This window comes from Psammomys obesus, unplaced genomic scaffold, assembly GCF_907164565.1.
Source record: "Psammomys obesus unplaced genomic scaffold, mPsaObe1.curated_primary_1811, whole genome shotgun sequence".
Classification (NCBI taxonomy): Eukaryota; Metazoa; Chordata; class Mammalia; order Rodentia; family Muridae; genus Psammomys; species Psammomys obesus.
In genome coordinates, this window is record NW_026587216.1 from 623157 (window position 1) to 641099 (window position 17943).

The 17943-nt window shown below is 39.4% G+C and overlaps 1 protein-coding gene across 2 annotated transcripts in view; it reads left to right on the forward strand.

Annotated features, from left to right (window-relative positions):
* The window catches only part of Pde4d (phosphodiesterase 4D), a 678798-nt gene that overhangs the window by 157401 nt on the left and 503454 nt on the right, over positions 1–17943 (forward strand). The window contains exon 1 of one of the 2 annotated variants that reach the window (XM_055603449.1): positions 9601–10867. The exons of the other annotated variant lie outside the window; for it this stretch is intronic. Within the exon in view, the coding sequence (XP_055459424.1) occupies positions 10728–10867 (140 nt within the window). The 5' untranslated portion in view covers positions 9601–10727. Of the gene's footprint in view, positions 1–9600; positions 10868–17943 lie in introns of those variants that run through there. 2 annotated transcript variants of the gene reach the window in all.

Here is a 17943-nt window from a genome sequence, read left to right on the forward strand (position 1 = left end):
ACACACACACACACACACACACACACACACACACACACACACACACACCCCACACACCAAAAGAACAAGAAACCACCATGCATGCACCGTGGTTACATAGAAATATTCAGAAGCAAATGGACCTTATTAGATTTAGGAAACTGGTAATAAACCATCTCCCCTATTTGAGACCATATGGTTAACATTTTCCATTTGTCGTTGTGCTTCTGATTTTGCAGTTTCCTTGTAATTGCCGCCCACATCTTGGTCATCAGCTTTTACTTAATCCTAAATGGCATCTTTCCCTGTAGGCCCTTGGGTTTTCTTCTACCTTGCACTAATTAAACTCTCAGTGTTACGGAGGACCCACGTTATTAATGATAGAATATTGGAATCCTCACCAGACATGATGGTGCTTTGCTTCTAACACCAGCATTTGGAAGGTCTCCACACAGATAGATCTCTGTGTGTTCAAGGCCAGCTTGGTTTACATTGTGAGGTCCAGGAGAGCCAGGACTACATAGAGAGACCCCATGTCTCAGTTAGGATTACTATTACTGTAATGAAAGATCACGACCAAAAAGGAAGTTGGGGAGGAAAGTGTTCATTTGGCTTACTCTTCCTTATCACTGTTCATCACTGAAGGAAGTCAGGACAGGCACTCAAACAGGGCATGAACCTGGAGGCAGGAGCTGATGCAGAGGCCATGGAAGGATCTACTTATTGCCTTGCTCTTTATGGCTTTCTCACCCTGCTTTCTTATAGAGCCCAGGACGACTAGCTCAGGAACGACCCCACCCGGTGGGCTAGACCTTCCCCATTGTGAGTAAAGAGCAGGTTGTTTTCCGTCATAGACTTGCATGATTTTTTTTTTTTTAAATATATAATGAGCTTCAAGTTCAAAGAACCATTAAGTCATCTGTCTTAGGATGTTATTGCAAAGATAGGTTGTCAAAGTGTGGATCAAACACTCATTTTTCTTTTCTTTTTTTTTGGTACCCTGAAGGAGCATTAAGTACTCTTAATCACTGAATCATCACTCCAGCCCCAGATCGTATGACTTTTTAACTATGAGAATAAGTGACAGAACTGCCGAGGGATGTTAAAATGTCAATGAAAACACATCTGATAAGTTAGGGTGAGCGAGACGAGACAGTCATCCCTTGTTCTGTCCTGACCCCACTGTCCTGTGTTGCAAAGGGAATATGCGTCTACGACACAGTGCTGTGTAGAGGGTGTGCGTCTACCACAATAGCTCTCTGGATTAAGGGCTGTTGCACACGCGGAAATCAGTGTCTGCACAGACTCCTGCATTTGAGCCGGAGCGTGACCTAAGGCTATTTGATCAGTTGCTTCACCTTACCAATAGACCAATAGATGTGGCTTTACTGATGGTAAACTCTGTTGGTGGTGTGGTCTTGTCTCAAGGGCAGCATTTCTGTAGAAGCGGAAGAACGAAGAAATCCGCTGTTTGTGTGTACTCACGAGACTCCATGTTAACGGAGGTGATGATATAGGTGGAGTGTTTTCATTCTTGAATGTAGTTTTGCCTTCAGCCATTCAGCTTTTAGCTTTAAAGCTGAAAATTCACTGACCTTTCAGGGAGCCTACCTAATCAGGGTTAGAAACTCAATTTTGATACTATAATTTGAAGTTACTAACAAGGATTGACTCCTGTTTGTCAATTAACAGTAAATATAGTGTCTCTTAGTTATTTATTTTTTTTGTTTGTTTTTGAACTGTAAAGCAATACCTGGATGTATTGTTTTTGCCTTTGAGGTTTTACACGTGAATGCCACGCAGTGATTATATCCAACCTCTATTTTCCCCTCCAGCTCCTCTTGTATGTATCACAATATTTCCCCCTCCTAACTTCATTTCCTTTTTATCCTTTCTTCTGTGAACCCACCAAGCCCCATTATGGTTGGCCATGTGTGCATGGGTGTATGGCTCTTCACTGGCACAGAGGAAGCCAGCCAGTGACCTATAAAGCTCTGAAGAGTAAAACAGCTCCATCAGCAGCTATCTCAGCCGATAGCCCCTCAGTAAGGAGTGGGGCTTAGAGGTCTTCTTCCCTATCTAGCTTGATCTCATGTAGTGGCTGGGGGTTGATAAAGACGTCCGAATTAGTGCTGAGCGTTCTTTTGTCCTAAACATTTCTGATTAGTCACGTGTCTCTGCATTGCGAGGAGAGGCTTTCTGACCAAGGTTGGGAGAAGCCAGTGTTTATGGGCATAACCATTCTTAGTAGGTCATCTGACCGTATTACCATTTACCACAATAATTCCAGCGGGTTCTTCACAAATGCCTCCCTAGCCACAGGCATTTGACCAGGGTTATTGTACCAGCTGAGTGTGTTCCATGGAGTAGGTATCAAATCCATTCAGAAAGCAGTTAGTTATCCCCATGGGGGTCCTGCCACTACTGCACAGGTGGATTTTTTCTAGTAGGTCAGCAACTAGAGTCCAGTGCTGAGTGAGACATTTGCTACCTCTTCTTCCCCAGCAGTCTGTGTGGCACCTGAAGGCACCATGAAAGCTAGCCAGCAGGGAGGGAGTTTCCCAGTCAGTTGGAGACTGGTTTCTCCAACATCTTGCCACTAAAATATGTGGTATCTTCAACAGTAAGGTGCTACCATGTAGTTATTGTGGCAACCAAGGTAATGGAAATAGCTGGATTTCTGGATATGTAGTCAATCAAGAAATATAGATAGAACATTTATATTTTATATAATGTATAATAATTTTAAAAATACCATTTGCGTCCATCTCGTGTTCCAGGGGCAGGGTGTTTATAATCTAGTGCGTGTTCTTTGTTGGTTTCGTCCGTTGCTCTGTCCATTATTTCCATTTCATAGGTTTCCATCATCACGATCTTTTAAGACACCACATACCTTGGCTGCACAATGTGAAAAAATCAGTGTCAAGCTGACTGGGAAACCTCCCAGGAACATACATGGTAGCAGACGTACAAATTCATAAGTGCATACTGAAGGCATTGTTCGAAATACTGGGGTGTTATTTTTTTTTTAACCATAGTATTATTTTCAGATAACTTTCTAAGTCATTTGTTTAGAAATCCTACAGTACAAATATCATTTGAAACTGGTCCTCATTACAAGGCAGGTATTTTTACGGTTTTGAATTTCTGAATCGCTCTTGGAATATTTCTGGGATATTGATTTGTGAAGCATGATGCAAATCCTCTAAAGCCTTTAAGATTAAAATGAAATATAATTGCACATCAGGAGAAGATTCCTTACAGGAAGTCACTTGAGGTTTGCTGTTGCTTTTTCTTTTTCCATTTGGATACAAGAAAATTGTAGTGTACCTGAAGAATCTATATTTATATTAAAATAAGTGCGTTAAAATACACATGAATAACACTTAAAGACTATCCTTTATATTAAAATTTAGCTTATAATTCCTCTCAGTGTTTCCAATAAAATAGTATAATAAACAGTTTGTATATGCACGTATATTGTACATATTTACACATTGTATATACATACATATATGCATACATATGTGTGTATGTCTAATTAAATTGTGTTCCAAAGACTTTAGGGTGTGGTGAAAGGTACACAAAATATGAACAGAAAGAAGCTGGAGTTAAGGAGTCACATCGTGAAACTCGAAGACAAAATGCAAATTCTAATTTTTATTTTCAAGCGTGCTACGAATCTTTTCCTCATTTTATATTTGAATCTCTTCTCTTCTGTATCCCAGTATTTTCATTCTACCTCTACTACTGCCATAAATACTTCTACTTTAAGCTAGCGAACATTCTAGCTAGCTGCAGCAGCCATGGAGTGCATTGTATTTGATGGTATGCCACTTCTGTAACTGCATTTTCTCACCATCTAAGAAAGAAGGCTTAAGCTTTGACCCTATGATCACAAATTACTGATTTTTAATAAATTAAATCACGAACAGGTTACCAAAGGACATGTAAGGTTTTAGGTAACCAAGATAGGTTTTTAGTGAATTTCTTTTTTAATTTCAATTGGTTCTGTTCTCTCAGTTACAAGAATATGCAGAAATTGAATATAGCAGCAACATGCTGAAACATCACACAGTTCCCTGATACTTTGCAATCAAAACCCTGGCTTCATGAAGGGCTTCTCCTGTTTCAGTTATGAATATGCTGAAGAGCACACATTCAGCCTTTGCTAGAAGTTGTCAGAAGTAGAATGTCATCGCTATTAATATGGTCATTAGTTACCATTTAGTGAGTGCCAATAATGTCACTGAAACAAGTAAATTATAACCTCATTGAAGAATCTATGTTTATATTAAAATGAAGATGTTAAATATATGTGAATAACACTTAATAAATACTCTTTGTACTTAAAAGCAGCTTATAATTTGTTTCAGCAAGTAAAACACTACAATAAAGTATATGCATACAATATTCATATATGTGTAACATACACATATATTTTATGCCCCTCATATTCAAATACATACACCTATATGTGTATAGATATGCATATAAATATGGATATATATCTGTATATGTATAAAACTAAATGATTTCTCAAAGAGATTTAGTAAGTTCAAGAAAAGTATACAAAATGTGAGCAGGAAGAACCTGAAATTAAGAAGTCACATTCCGAGACACCAAAGCAAATTGTAAACTCTACTTTTTTGTCTTCAATTTTTTGGTGATTTTCCACAATTTATTTTTGAAAATAAGCACTAAGCCCCTTCTGTGAGGAAGGCAAATTTTTTTTTCCCAGGATGGGCTACAAGAGAAGCCTTGCTTTTACTTCTGCTCTTGTTGAGAGGTGTGTGGGGAAGTGTCTAATCACTTTAGGTTTTGACTTCGATATTGGGATGCCTTTCTTATCCCTTCATCTAATAATATAATATGCAATAAAAACATACGTATATTTACATGCATACCTGGTAGTATGAGAATTCTATACTTGTGAATTTCATACATACATACATACATACATACATGTAAACTTCAAAGATATTAGAAAATGAGAAGATACATTGCCTTTTTTCTTTAGACAAAAATTTGTATCTGTTAAGACATCCAAATGGCTCTAGCTTTGATTTCCTTCAATATGACATATTTTTGCTGGTATAGATAAAATGTGCTAAGATGGGCTGGAGAGATGGCTCAGAGGTTAACAGTACTGGCTGCTCTTCCAGAGGTCCTGAGTTCAATTCCCAGCAACCACATGGTGGCTCACAACCATCCATAATGAGATCTGGTGCCCTTCTGGTGTGCAGATGTACACGCAGACAGAACATTGTATACATAATAAATAAACAAACAAATAAATCTTTAAAAAAACAGATTAGCAATGCTGTGTGTTATTCTTATCTTGGGCATGTGGAGGTGCTATTCACAGCAAAACTCTTAAAAAAAAGAACGTGCTAAGATATGAAGATATTTTATATGTGGCTATGTTTATATAAACCAAAAGTAAAGTAAGGGAAAAGATGCTGTTTTTTAACAACTAAAAAAAAAAAAAAAAGAAAAAAGAAAAAAAAGAAAAGTTAACAAGCCTCTTGAGAGGTGGAAAACTCCCAAACACATCTGTACTGATGACTCCAATTCATACGAAATTAGTGAAGCATTATACTTTAGGACCTTGTCATTTCACGGCTAAACACAGAGGGGTTTTTATCTTGTTTCATCCAAGGTGTCACAGATATTAGTTTATTAATTATTCTATCATATATTGTATATAGTAACATATATAGTAACACAAGGAACTCTGTTGAAATTTAAAGCTAACGTTTATCTGAAAGTGAAACCAGGTGGGTCAAATCAATGAGTTCATTTCCCTCACCTCCTGCTTCTGATAAGTACAAATGACTAGGGGTTTAGGAAACACCAAGTGCAGAGGCCAGGGTGCGGCTTTATTATGCTGTGATTATAATAGCATGATGATATTTCTTAGCCTTCTTATTACTTAAAAGGGACATTGATAATTGAAGGAATTTGAAAAGAATGGAATCTTCAACATGACAGAAAGAATACGAGGTTTTGAAGGTGTTGGCTCTCTGTTCCTCTTTGTGAAGAACCAAACTTTGAAAGGAAGAAGCAAAAAAAAAAATGAAGAAAACCCTGTCTCCACTCTTGCTCACAGATAGTCGAAGGCAGTTTTACAAATATTCAAGTATCCAAGAGTTTAGTTTGAAAGACTTTCACTCTCAGGCATTAACTTCCTAAAGAAAAGGATTTTATTAGAGAGGAAATGGGGCACTGGGTAGCTGACTCTTCTTGCTTTGAGTCTGAGTAATGTCTAAGAAACTGTATATATGTATAAATGTTTGTTTGATGTTGGTGTTGATGGATTGCTTGTGCATACCCTTAGGACCAGGGTCAAGCATCTGCTGTCCTGCTCTGTCCCTTGAGACAGCTTCTCACTGCTGGCAAACCTGCAAGCCCTCTTCCCTCTGTTCCTCCACATCCAGCTTTTTGGGTTGATTTCGGGAATCCTCATGTTTGAAGAACATATGTCATACCCAAGAGCTGTCTCCCTAACCCTAAGTAATTTCTTAATGAAAATGTTTACTAAAGCATTTTTATGTGCTCTGTGTTTGAGCGCACACTTGAATAGCAAATCAGCCACATTTCCCCTCACATCTCTCATTTGAGGGTAGTTAATATTAGTCAGCCTTGAATGATCAGCTAACCCTATGCTTTCTGCAGGCCTGAAAATTTAAAGACAACAAAACATAATCAGCCTTGGTGCCACTTGAGTTGAGGCTACAGCACAGCCACAGGGACCTTAACAAGGTCCACCAGTCAGCGGCTGGCAATTAGTGGTCCTTTACTTATCAAATCCGTGAGGCGGAGATGAGCTAGGCAGCCTGTCACGGCTCACCTGGGATCGGAAGTTCTGTAAGGTGACGATTGTTTTCAAATGCAACACAACAGAGATGTTGTCTATTAGTCCCTCAACGTTATTCACTTTCAGAGCTTGTCTCTAAGCTCCTTCAGTCTTCCGACTGTTGTTTTCTGAAAGTCACACATTCGCTGATTACTCTCTCATCAAGTATCATTTTTGTAGCATAGTGGTCATAACTCTTAAAACTCAGAATCTAATGCAGAATTAAAAAAAAAAAACTGTTTCTGTAGCCAAAACGATCCCCTTCTTTTATGCTTGCCTTGAGTCTGCAAAACTGCTCACCCTAAGGTTATTCATTAATTTGTAATCTCAGCTCTCTGAACTGCCAGATAAACTATGCTTTTATTATACTTCAAGAATTTTCAGTGCTTGTTACAGTTTCTCAGTTGTTAATACCATCTAACTTGTTTTATTTTATTTACATATTTACATATTTATTTAATATTTACATATTAAAATCAGAAGAAAAGTTCACCTTACAAATACTAAGCTGAAGGCTAGGTATAGCATAACTCAGTTTCAGAATGCATGGCTAACATTTGTGAGGCCTCAATTTCAGTTCCAAGCACCGGGGGGAAAAATCAATTGAAATATCTTTTAAAAGTACATTTTAATTTAAAAATCTCATTTAGTGAGCTAATAACTGAGTCATTTTGTGTTTTCAACCCACAAAGTGTTTGCTTATATCATTGCCCACCAATAGAGACATAGCTAGTCAGTATCACAGTGAATCTGTGATATCTGGGAAAGGCTTGTAGAGTTTTTGTTGTTACTGTTGTCAGGTTGCACACACAAACCATTTTGGCCTATGAATAGAATGGAAATAGAATGTACTAAATACGGACAAAAATGTCAAATGAAAAAAATATTTATTAGAGTGGAAATTAGACTCACTACATCATTTTTGTTTCTATATATGTTACATTCTAAAGATACCCACTAGCTTACGTAGCATAAGAAGTAAGTGCTGGTTTTGAAATGGTTAATGCCAGTCGTAACATTCCTACCGTAAAAGAAAAAGGACAAATAGCTTCTTCTCCCTGAAAGTGTGAAGACAGGCAAATACAGGCCCTTCCCAAGGGGGTTGTTGTGGGAATACTGTTGTGGGAATAGAATAACACAGGCAAAAAACTTAGAGAGCATTAAGCTAGTACCAGGCCATATCATTACTACAGTGGAGACTCGAGTTGAAAGCCATGTGGTGAGGCTTCTTGTTTCAGATGAGTCTGTCTTCGGACGATCTTTAACTTCTGAGTGCCTCCGCTCTTCGTATGCAGCCCAGGGCTAGCAACCATCTTCACCTAACAGCGCTGTTGCGTGGGTTAAGTGAGACTATCCTGTGACGCTCTTAAAAGATGGCCAGGGACATTGCTAGTCCACCTAGATCTTAAATAATGATAATTCAGTATATAGTGTAATGTGCCAGATTGGATTACTATGCGATACCTGATTCCAAGCTTTGAGAGCTTGCTAAGAACAATGCAAGCTGAAAGGGTTCAGGGCAGGGTCACAGATGACCTTACAAGAGAGATTTAGTCCCTCCAAAACAAAGGTGCTGCAAGGACATTGCTTAGGCCACAGGAAGTGCCAGTAACTTTCCTCAAATTCCTTTGTGCTATATGTTGCCATCTTTCTGCATGCAGAGTTCAAATTGCTTTAAAGGAATCACTCAGTCCTTCCTGCTCCCAGGAATGCATTCTTACACTGGGACCATCAATTGATCAAACACACTTGCTTTAGATTTTATGGGAAAGGAATCCCCCCTATCCCCAGCAATGTTTTTCTGCAAGGACAAGAATTCACAGGGGAAACCCTAACTGAAGATAAATAGCATGATATATTAAGTGTTGCCAGTATTCCATTTAATATTAAGCAGTTGCATAATGGCATAATGGTATTTAAGAAGATACCCAAGTTAAAAGCAATACATTAATATTGCTCACATTACCACCGACTGCCCATTCTCTGACTGATTTCACACAAGTACCATTCAAGTGCCAACAATTCCAAGAGTTTACTATTTTATTCTTGCTCCAAAATGGCATCAACAGTGATGGGGTGCTTTCAGGGGATTATTGAGCACAATTTCTGCAACAAAGGGGCAGGCTCCAGGAAATGAAAAGGGAGCTCTCCTCCTAGCTACACACCCCCTAATCAAACAAGCAGCTTTTATGACATGCGCAAACGCAATAGAAGTCTAAGTGACTTCTGCAGAGCTGGCTTCCCCAGGATTTCCTGTCCAAAATCATAGTGTGGAAATCTGTACTTAACTGGTAACAAATCATCTAGTATGCTAGGCTTCTGCACCCCCATATTTTTGTTCAAGAAAAAAAAAACCTGTCATTTGCACATTCTATCTGGACTTCTTTTGTTCCCTTTCTTTTCATTGGTTAGGTGAAACACTAAACAAACAGAAAAACCTTTTCCCCCATAATAATATCTATTTGTTCAGCGTGTCATTTCCCTGTGAGGTTATTTACAGGTTTCTTTAGCCCCTCCTCCCCCACCACCACCATGCCTGGTAACTACTTACTGAAAGAAATCTGCTCCTTGGGGCAAGATCTTCCTTTAACCCCTTTGACTTGCTCTTCTTGAAAGCTAGCAGGGAGCGCGCGGCTCTGCAGTGTCTGGGAACCCACCTAGAGGGCCCCCTTGACGCCACCACATCCCCTGTCAGGCAGCAGTCTGCAGCTGAGCAAGCGGGCTGCTGCAGAGTTAATGTACAGTACACCACAGAGCCTGCAAGTGTCCTGAGCTGCTCAGAGCTGGGTCGGCACAGCCCGGGGTTAGACAAGGCGGCTGCGAGGATTCAAAGGTTCTGCCGGAAATTCGGTGTGGGGGGTACTCCAGCTGGAGCCTGTTGCCAGCCACTGTGTTTTAAAAGCATGCGAGGTCTGTATGGCTTGGGCATGAGAATCTTGCGGATGTCAGAGCGTCAGAGTAAATGACATCTATTTGGGAACTGAACTGGGGGTAAGCAGAACAGAGGGAAAAGAAAGGCAGCCGAGTAAGAAATTCTTAGAGGACGTCTGCCTTGCAGCTGTGAAATTCTTTTTTTTTTTTTTTTTTCTTCCCAAGGCAAAATATTAAAAGCTCACACACGGTTTTGATGACAACAAATTAGAGGGGATTCTGCAGTGAGAGAGTTGAGAGCTTAGTCATTTTACTTAAAGAGAGCAGACAGGCAGCCTTATTGTGAGGTTAGGCGGCAGACGAATTTCATCACAACAGCGCCTTCTGAAGTCATGATGGGAGCCCACACCAATCCTGTCCTGCAGAACAAAAATTATTCATTGTCTTCGTACTTCAGCGTTTGAAACCGGCGATCCTAAGGTTCGGAGAAGAAGTTGGCTTGCACCGTACATGGTTTCTAGTCCCCTCTGCCCAGGTCTCTGTCGGACACGAATCAGACTCAGACGGTAGCAGTGTGTTAACGCGGCCACACATGAATATGTACCTAAGAAAGAAGAAAAAGCAGTATTCATCCCTAAAGGACAGCATGGAAAAGCAACGCGAAGTTTTCCATTTCCCTCCTAACACTTCTCTAACAAGGATAACAAGAAACTGTCTTTTGACGCCTGTTTGTCCACATTCCATAGTCCTTTCTGTGAGGATGCATTAATTCACACCCAAGGCAGTTGGATTTCACCAGGACAATATTTGCCATCATTTAGCATTAGCGAATGGACTGGCTATTTCAGTGTGTCGACTAGTAGGAGCTTCATGGATGGACTCATACCTACCGTGCCCTGTGATGTTTCTTTCTTCAAATCCTGGAAGGGCTTTTGTTTTTGCCATTTGTGTTTCCTTGGGGGGGGTGATTTTTGGGGAGGGGATTCTCATTACTCGTGGCAATAATTGTCCCTGATCGATGCTCAAGCCGGAGAGTTGGGATTCATCTGTGAAAATCACCTCATGCAACATAGGAGACGAGGAAAATATTAATGACGGAAGGTCTGCGAACATGATGCATTTGAACACCTTCCCCTTCAGAAGGCATTCCTGGATATGGTGAGTAGTCGGTACCCCTTCAGTCTGAACACTTAGAGTTCTTAAAACCCGTGACAGCAGGCAGAGGAAGGTATGTCATGAGCCCTAAGTGTAAAACGAAGAAGACCATTTGAGAAAGTAATGGTTACGCAATTAAGTTTTTCTTGTTGATACAAAGCATCCCCAATAAGAATACATGAGGATGTTCACATTAGCTAATATTTCATAATCAAAAATATAGAAAATGACAACCAGCCGAGTAAGGAACAGAAATGGGAGGGTAGGGAATCTGCTTTGTCTGTCTTTTTTAATTTGAAAATGCTCTAGGAAAGGGTTTATATGGATCTCTGACATCTAATGTTAATTGGCCTGCTTTTCCATAAATGGTTAAGGGAAACTTTGAATGCTGACTCAATATTTCAAAAAGAATCATAACATCTGACCTGCTCACATTTCAGAATGCTTCAGCTATTCGAGGATAGCCCTTCTGGGCTGAACCAATAGAATTCTGATAGAATTCTCCCTCATGAACCATAAAGTGCACCAACTCTTACCGAACTTGCTTAGATATTGAACGTTCGGTCAGGTATTAAAGCTGGATTTAATGATTCAGTGTGTTGAGGTCTCCAGACAGGTTCTATCACGTTCCATTTCATGCTGGCATCTGTGACTGAGTGTGTAGGAGCTAATGGCTGAGACCATGACAAGGACAAAGGTGCTTATTTTGAAAGTTGCTTGTTTTTAATGTTCCTATAGGGGGGCGTGGATTCAATTGCTCACAGCAGAAACTTTGTGATGTATGATAAAAACACATTACAAGCCTTTTTGTCTCCCAGTGTGCATGTGTTGTGCTACTGTATTGGGCCTGATTTTCAAAGTACGTTTCCCACACAAACATCTTGACCGGACTCAAGATAAGAAATAGATACATAAACACAATTCTGAGGGGTTTATAGTTGCTCATGTGGCCAACCACAGTCCCATAGTTTAAGACACCAGCAAAATCACTTACTGGGTTACAGAGGTTCTCATTCCCAGCTAGAAATCGCTTCCAGCAAAGGTAGGGTGGGAGACCTCCTCCCCACCTCTTGTCACTCTTGTCTGGTGTCTGTTTTTTTACAACTCCAGAGTCGTCCAGAACCAGGGCTGTGGCGTATCTCCCTTCTCTGCTGACCACACAGCCGCTGTCACCAAGCTCTGATGTGCCTGTGAGAGAGTCGGGGTGGCATGCCTACAGGCCTCAGTGGCCCACTTCCAACTGCATCACCAGAGTTCCCAACTCAGAAGGGCTTTGGTGCCAGTGCCTTGCTTCCCTTGTTGGTGAGGGTCTGACGTCAGCATAAGGATCTAGTTGTTCTTCCAGAAAATATCACACCAGTAGCCCTTAATCCTGAGATTAAAAGGTCCTGGAAGTAGTCTTTCATACATAGTAGTCATGTGTCCACTTTTCTTCTATTTTTTTTAAAGCTTTCTTTATGGTCAATGTCAGACTTCTTAAGATTTGCTTTAAACAAAGCAGAGGTGATTTTTCCCTTTAAATGATTGCCATTCTCACTTCTATAAAGTGTACCATGCTATAAAGCAATTCACTGCTTCTGTCTTAGCTAAGTCCTATTGTCTGAGCCCATTTGTTTATGTTGCAGTAGCTAGGATGCCTGTAGTCTTTGGATGCACAGTAGTACAGTCGCCTTTTCTTTTTGTTAGCCTCACCTCTACCTTTGACTGGAAAGAAACGAGCAGTTCAAGTCTGTAGTTTTGGGAGAAAAATGCAAATTTGCTTATTCATGCCACTGTCGCTCCGTAATGAATGTGTTCAAAGGATGTATAGAGGAGTTGAGAATTCTGAATGGTTTCTTTTGTGCCTGGAGCTAGGTAACCCCTCATCCATTTCACCTCACGCTGTGTCAATTTGTTATTGTTGTGAACGAACTGAGCAAGGGTGGATACTGGTGCCCTGTCTGACTGTTTTCCCCTGGGCTCCTTAAAAGGATTCGTTATTGAGGCACTTAACTCAGGACGAAGGGGGTGTTTTATGCCAGGTGACCCAATTAGCATTCCTGCTCCCTTTCTCAACTCCCTGGTTGTTGTTGTTTTCTGTATAGATAACTTCACCTTTCAGTACTGCAGTAAATGGGTCTTGGTGTTTGATGGGAATCCTTTCTTATTGTCCCACTGTAAGAGTCCTTCTTGGATCAATTTCCATGCTCTTCTGTCTTCTTGTTAAGAAAAAAAAAAAAAGGCTTAGAAAGACGCTGTCTTTCTTCATCTTCACATGCTCCTCTGTTTCTTTGTGGAAGATCAGAAGTTGGCAACAGACCAATGGCAGTGAACAGAAAGCATTTTAAAGGAGACATGTGCTTTGATTTCAGAAACCCTAGTTCTGGTGTATGACGGCATTACACCCTTTTGATAGACAGGATAGAGAGAGCCTCTTTCTCTTTTGTTTCAGGAAGAGAGAAAAACTGATACAAAGCAGGTCTGGAGAAGTCTTCAGAAGTTTCTCAAGATCATGATCTAAATAGGAATTCTCATCTTCCTATCCTTAACCTGGAGTGTTGGTCATTGTACAGTCTTAGGAGGAGCTCACTGTTTCTTGGTTACAAGTTAAAGTTAATAAGTGGTCCAAGTACTTGGCTTAATAGAATACTAACTCAGAGTAATAACACACCACTTCAGTGAAGGGTATGAAGAATGCCTCTTTCTTGTTTGAAGCCACACTGAAAGTATTTGCTGGAGGATTTTATTGCAAAGGCATCTTTCCATTACACGTTTTAGCCTTTTTACTGCCAAGCCAAACAAAGATAAGCGTTTGCCTGACTGAATAAACAAGCACTATATACCTTCTGTGTTTTGTTCTGTCAAGTTATGAGAATAGAATGGTGGCTTGGAAATTCAGAAATGATTCTTCCATGGTCGCAGGAGGAAACTACAGGTCAGCTTTCCAGGAATTTAAATTCTATCCAGCAGCAATTAAGAGGACTCCTCAGAAGCCTCATGATGCTGTGATGTTGAATTACATGAAAGGCTCTATCAAGGACACCAAACAATGGAACTGACATAGGTTTGCAGCTTTTGCACACACACATTGCATACTTTGTACAATATGATTTGCAAAAATGAAATAAGATGTTATAAATTCATGCAAGATGCATAAAGTTGTGTTGCATGTGATGAAGATGGGTAGTTTCAAACTCTAGAAGGGCATTCTGTTTGGATTCCTTTGAATCCCTTTTCTTTCCAATGGGCTCAACTGACTCAGAGAATGAGGGTCAGATAGAAGCCAAGGAACTTGGCTGAAGAAGATTTGGGACTAGTAATTATGGATGGTGATTAATTATTTACTTATTTGGTGCTCAGGGTTCCATTTCTAAGGAGATGTTTTAATGCTTCTTATCAAACCGCAATGGTCATGCTGACAGCTCTCTTCAACTAAAAGGTGAAATGGGGTGATTATAACCCCTCAAATCAATATTGAGGCTCTTTCTACTTTCAGGCTCCTACACCCCTTTGCTGGACCATATGCTCTCAAATATCAGCTCTCAAAAGCTGTAGTCTAGAGGACACAGTTGGGTTCTTCCTCTATAGTCCAAGGATTTGACTCATGAGCTCTCTCATTTTGTTTTGTTTTGATTGATGCACATTCTTTATAGAATGGAGCAAAGTATAAATGAACATGTAATAGTATAATTTTCACATGTTCAAAACTGCACACTATTTTAAATAATTAATGCAATAAATGAATATTTAGAGGACAAACAGCTTGCTGTTTAATGAAGGGAAATTCTTCCTCTTTGGCCATTTTCTGTCTGATCTTTTAAATTGAAAGCACGGGAACATATCCTTGAAGTAAAGTTTGCAGAGTTTTTGAACAGTAAATGGCGATGATGTATGCACAGATTTCAAGTCTTCTATAGAATAACAGTATTCTCAGTCTGGTAAGCAAAGTTCAGCCAGTATCTGCATACTTCCTACAGAAATTGCACATCAGCCAACCCGATTTCAGTACTCTCTCTTCCTCTTTGTAACAGCTCTTCTCAGAACACCAGACTCAAAGCTTGGTTCTAGACCCCGGTAGGACCAAAAACTTTATTAGTAAGGACTTGGCTAGTAAACCTAGAGCTGATGATTCTGTGAGCTCATCTTGGCCATCAGTCATTAGAGCACAGGTATAAATTCAGGCTGTTGTAAGGCAGAAGGTCGGGTTCAGATTAAGGTTGTTTTTTAATTAGATGAACTTCTGATCTTATTAAATATGCTTTTTTCCTCCTGGTGTTCAGTTTTGATGTCTTTTATTATCTCTATCTGTATTCTTCTTGAATTCTAAGCAATACCTTAGAATTTATAAGTGACAATAAAATTTGGCTAGAATTGTTATAATTAAGAAGGAAATTTGCAATTGGAAATCCTGTGTGTGACCACAATATATAGAAATTAGACTGTAGGATTTTAGTCTTTCTTAGATTGCTAAAATTTTGTATTTTCAGCTATTGACTGGGCTAAGTGAGGCCAAGCCAGGAAGGTCTTAGAAAATCATAAGAAAGAAAGAAAGAAAGAAAGAAAGAAAGAAAGAAAGAAAGAAAGAAAGAAAGAAAGAAGAAAAGAAAGAAAGGAAGGAGAAAGAGAGAAAGAAAGAAAGAAAGAGAAAAAAACAAAAGAAAGAAAGAAAGAAAGAAAGAAAGAAAGAAAGAAAGAAAAGAAATAAAAAGAAAGAGAAGGAAAATTGTCACCCAATAATTTGGTCTATCCCTTGTCTGTTAAGTGCGTCACCATCCACCCTGTTTTAGTTTTTTAGTATTGAAGTGCTACTTCTAATGCTGCTGTCTTTCAGCTGAGAGAAAGTCAACTCTGGGGGAAAAGGAATGTAGTTCAGGATTCTAAGATGGAAGAATAACTAAAAGGAAAGTAACAGCCACTTTCTCATTTGTCATAGGTTCCGTTTTTATTCTTTAATCCCTTACTTGCTTTTTATCTTTCTTTAATTATCACACAAAACTTACCTCTGTGTAACTTCATTCCAGTTTTTCAGGCAATAGAACAAAAATATCCCCAAGCCATTATTAGTTATCTAAGGTATGGTCATCACTTGATGGGCTATGAGGATGTGCTTCCTATTTTTGGAGAATTGTCAGCCTATAAACATGGCTAAGACAGCATCTTTAGAGATAATGTCTTCTAAAAATTTGTAATGGTTGTTTGTGTGTGTGTGTATGTGTGTGTGTGTGTGTGTGTGTGTGTGTGTTAGGTTTGAAGGATGGATAACCTAGATTTTACACACAGGCTGTGTGGGGCATAACAACTCCCAGGGTTCCAATTATAACATAAATCTCTGTTAATGTTTTATGTGGCTGTGTGGTTAAACACGTGGTGAACTCACCAGTGTTTAACATGTAGCAAAAAATTTGTGTTAGAGAAAGTTAAAGACAGTCTCGTAGAACAGGAGTGACAGTTCATTAGAAGGACATGCTAAAAGCAAGTGAGTGACTTTTTTTTAGAAAATACTGGTAACAAACGTAACTATTTTATGTATCATAGATCAACAATACTAGCTGAGCTCTCCTGTGCACTCCCTGTGAGTTCATATGAGCAACATCATTCAGCAGCAACGGTGACTTTTATTTTGAATTTGTATGTATGTGATATGTATTATGTATGTTTGGTGGGGTTTTGTGCATGTTCAAGTGTCGCACGTGTGGAGACTGTCTCATGTCTTTTCAGTAGCTCTTTATTTATTTATTTTTGAGACATGATTGCTGTCTCACTGAACATAGAATTTGCTGTTTCAGCTAGGCTGGCCAACCAGCACCCAACCAGCACTAGGGTTTCATACATATGTCAGGCTTTTACATGGGTACTGAGGATTCTAAACTCAGGTCCTTATGTGTGGATGGCACACATAAATGCTTGAACCACTGAGCCAGCAGTGATTTTCTGTTTTCCCTGTCTTGACTCATTCTTTACAGAATGGAATTCTCTCAGGCTAAGAAACTTTTGCAAGGTGACATTCTAATGACATAATGAAGATGGTCCACACTAGGTCTGGCCTGATTTCCAAGCCCAGTCAGTCTCTCTTTAATCTACCATATTGTTTTTGTAAAAGACGCCTTTACACTGTGTCCATGAGCCTTCTAGAAAACAGATTAACAATGTACCAGGAAAAAAAAATCATCCAATTTCCCTGTGATTGTTAGCAAGTTAGAGAAGTATGTGGACACCTGTGAATGAGAATGGCCGCGAACGGCCTTTCCTTGAGAAAGGATTTGTTAATGTTGGCACTACGACCAACCCTGTACTTCCTCTACATCAGCAGCTTTTTCTGTAATGATTTCCACAAGGAATTTGCCATGAACTGTGTTCCCAAGGCATTCTTGCCTAAAGGGTCGTTTGTGAATGAGTAGAAGGTGCTTCTCTAGGCAGATGTATTAGAACAGTTGCTGTACTTCAGGCTGATGAAGAAATGCAGACTACAGTGAGTGCTGAATGGAAAGAACATCAGTGCAAAGTAAAAGGCATGCTATCCTCTGGGCACATGTGTGGTGAGCGTGAAAGGTCTTCTCCATTCACTGTCTCTCATCAGTTCAAACTAGCCCAGAAACTGCCTTTATAAGCACTACTTGGTGATGACCGATGAAATATTTCTGACAGTGTTTTGCTGATAGTATAAGTTGGGGCATTTGCTGCCAACACTGCTTTTAAAAACAATTGACCAACTATGGGATTTTAAATTTTATCATGCCATAGGCAACGAGCATTAACACCATCTGAAATGAGATCATATCTGATACTGGATAAGATCATTCTTAGTGAATTCTATTGGAACAGGTGGAGCATACTGATTTCTTTTAAGGATAAAGTATTTCCAAATAAATACCTTAAGAGTCCTAGGAAGGACATAGTCATAGGTTGGTAAGACAGCCATAAAAACACATACTTATAGTACGGTAGGGGACAGATAACTCAAAGATAGATTGGGACTTCAGGAAATACAAAGGATAACTCAGCTTAATTGCCTTAACACAAGTGCCTTAAACAAGTGCAGTAATGGAAGACAAAATATATATATATATATATATATATATATATATATATATATATATATA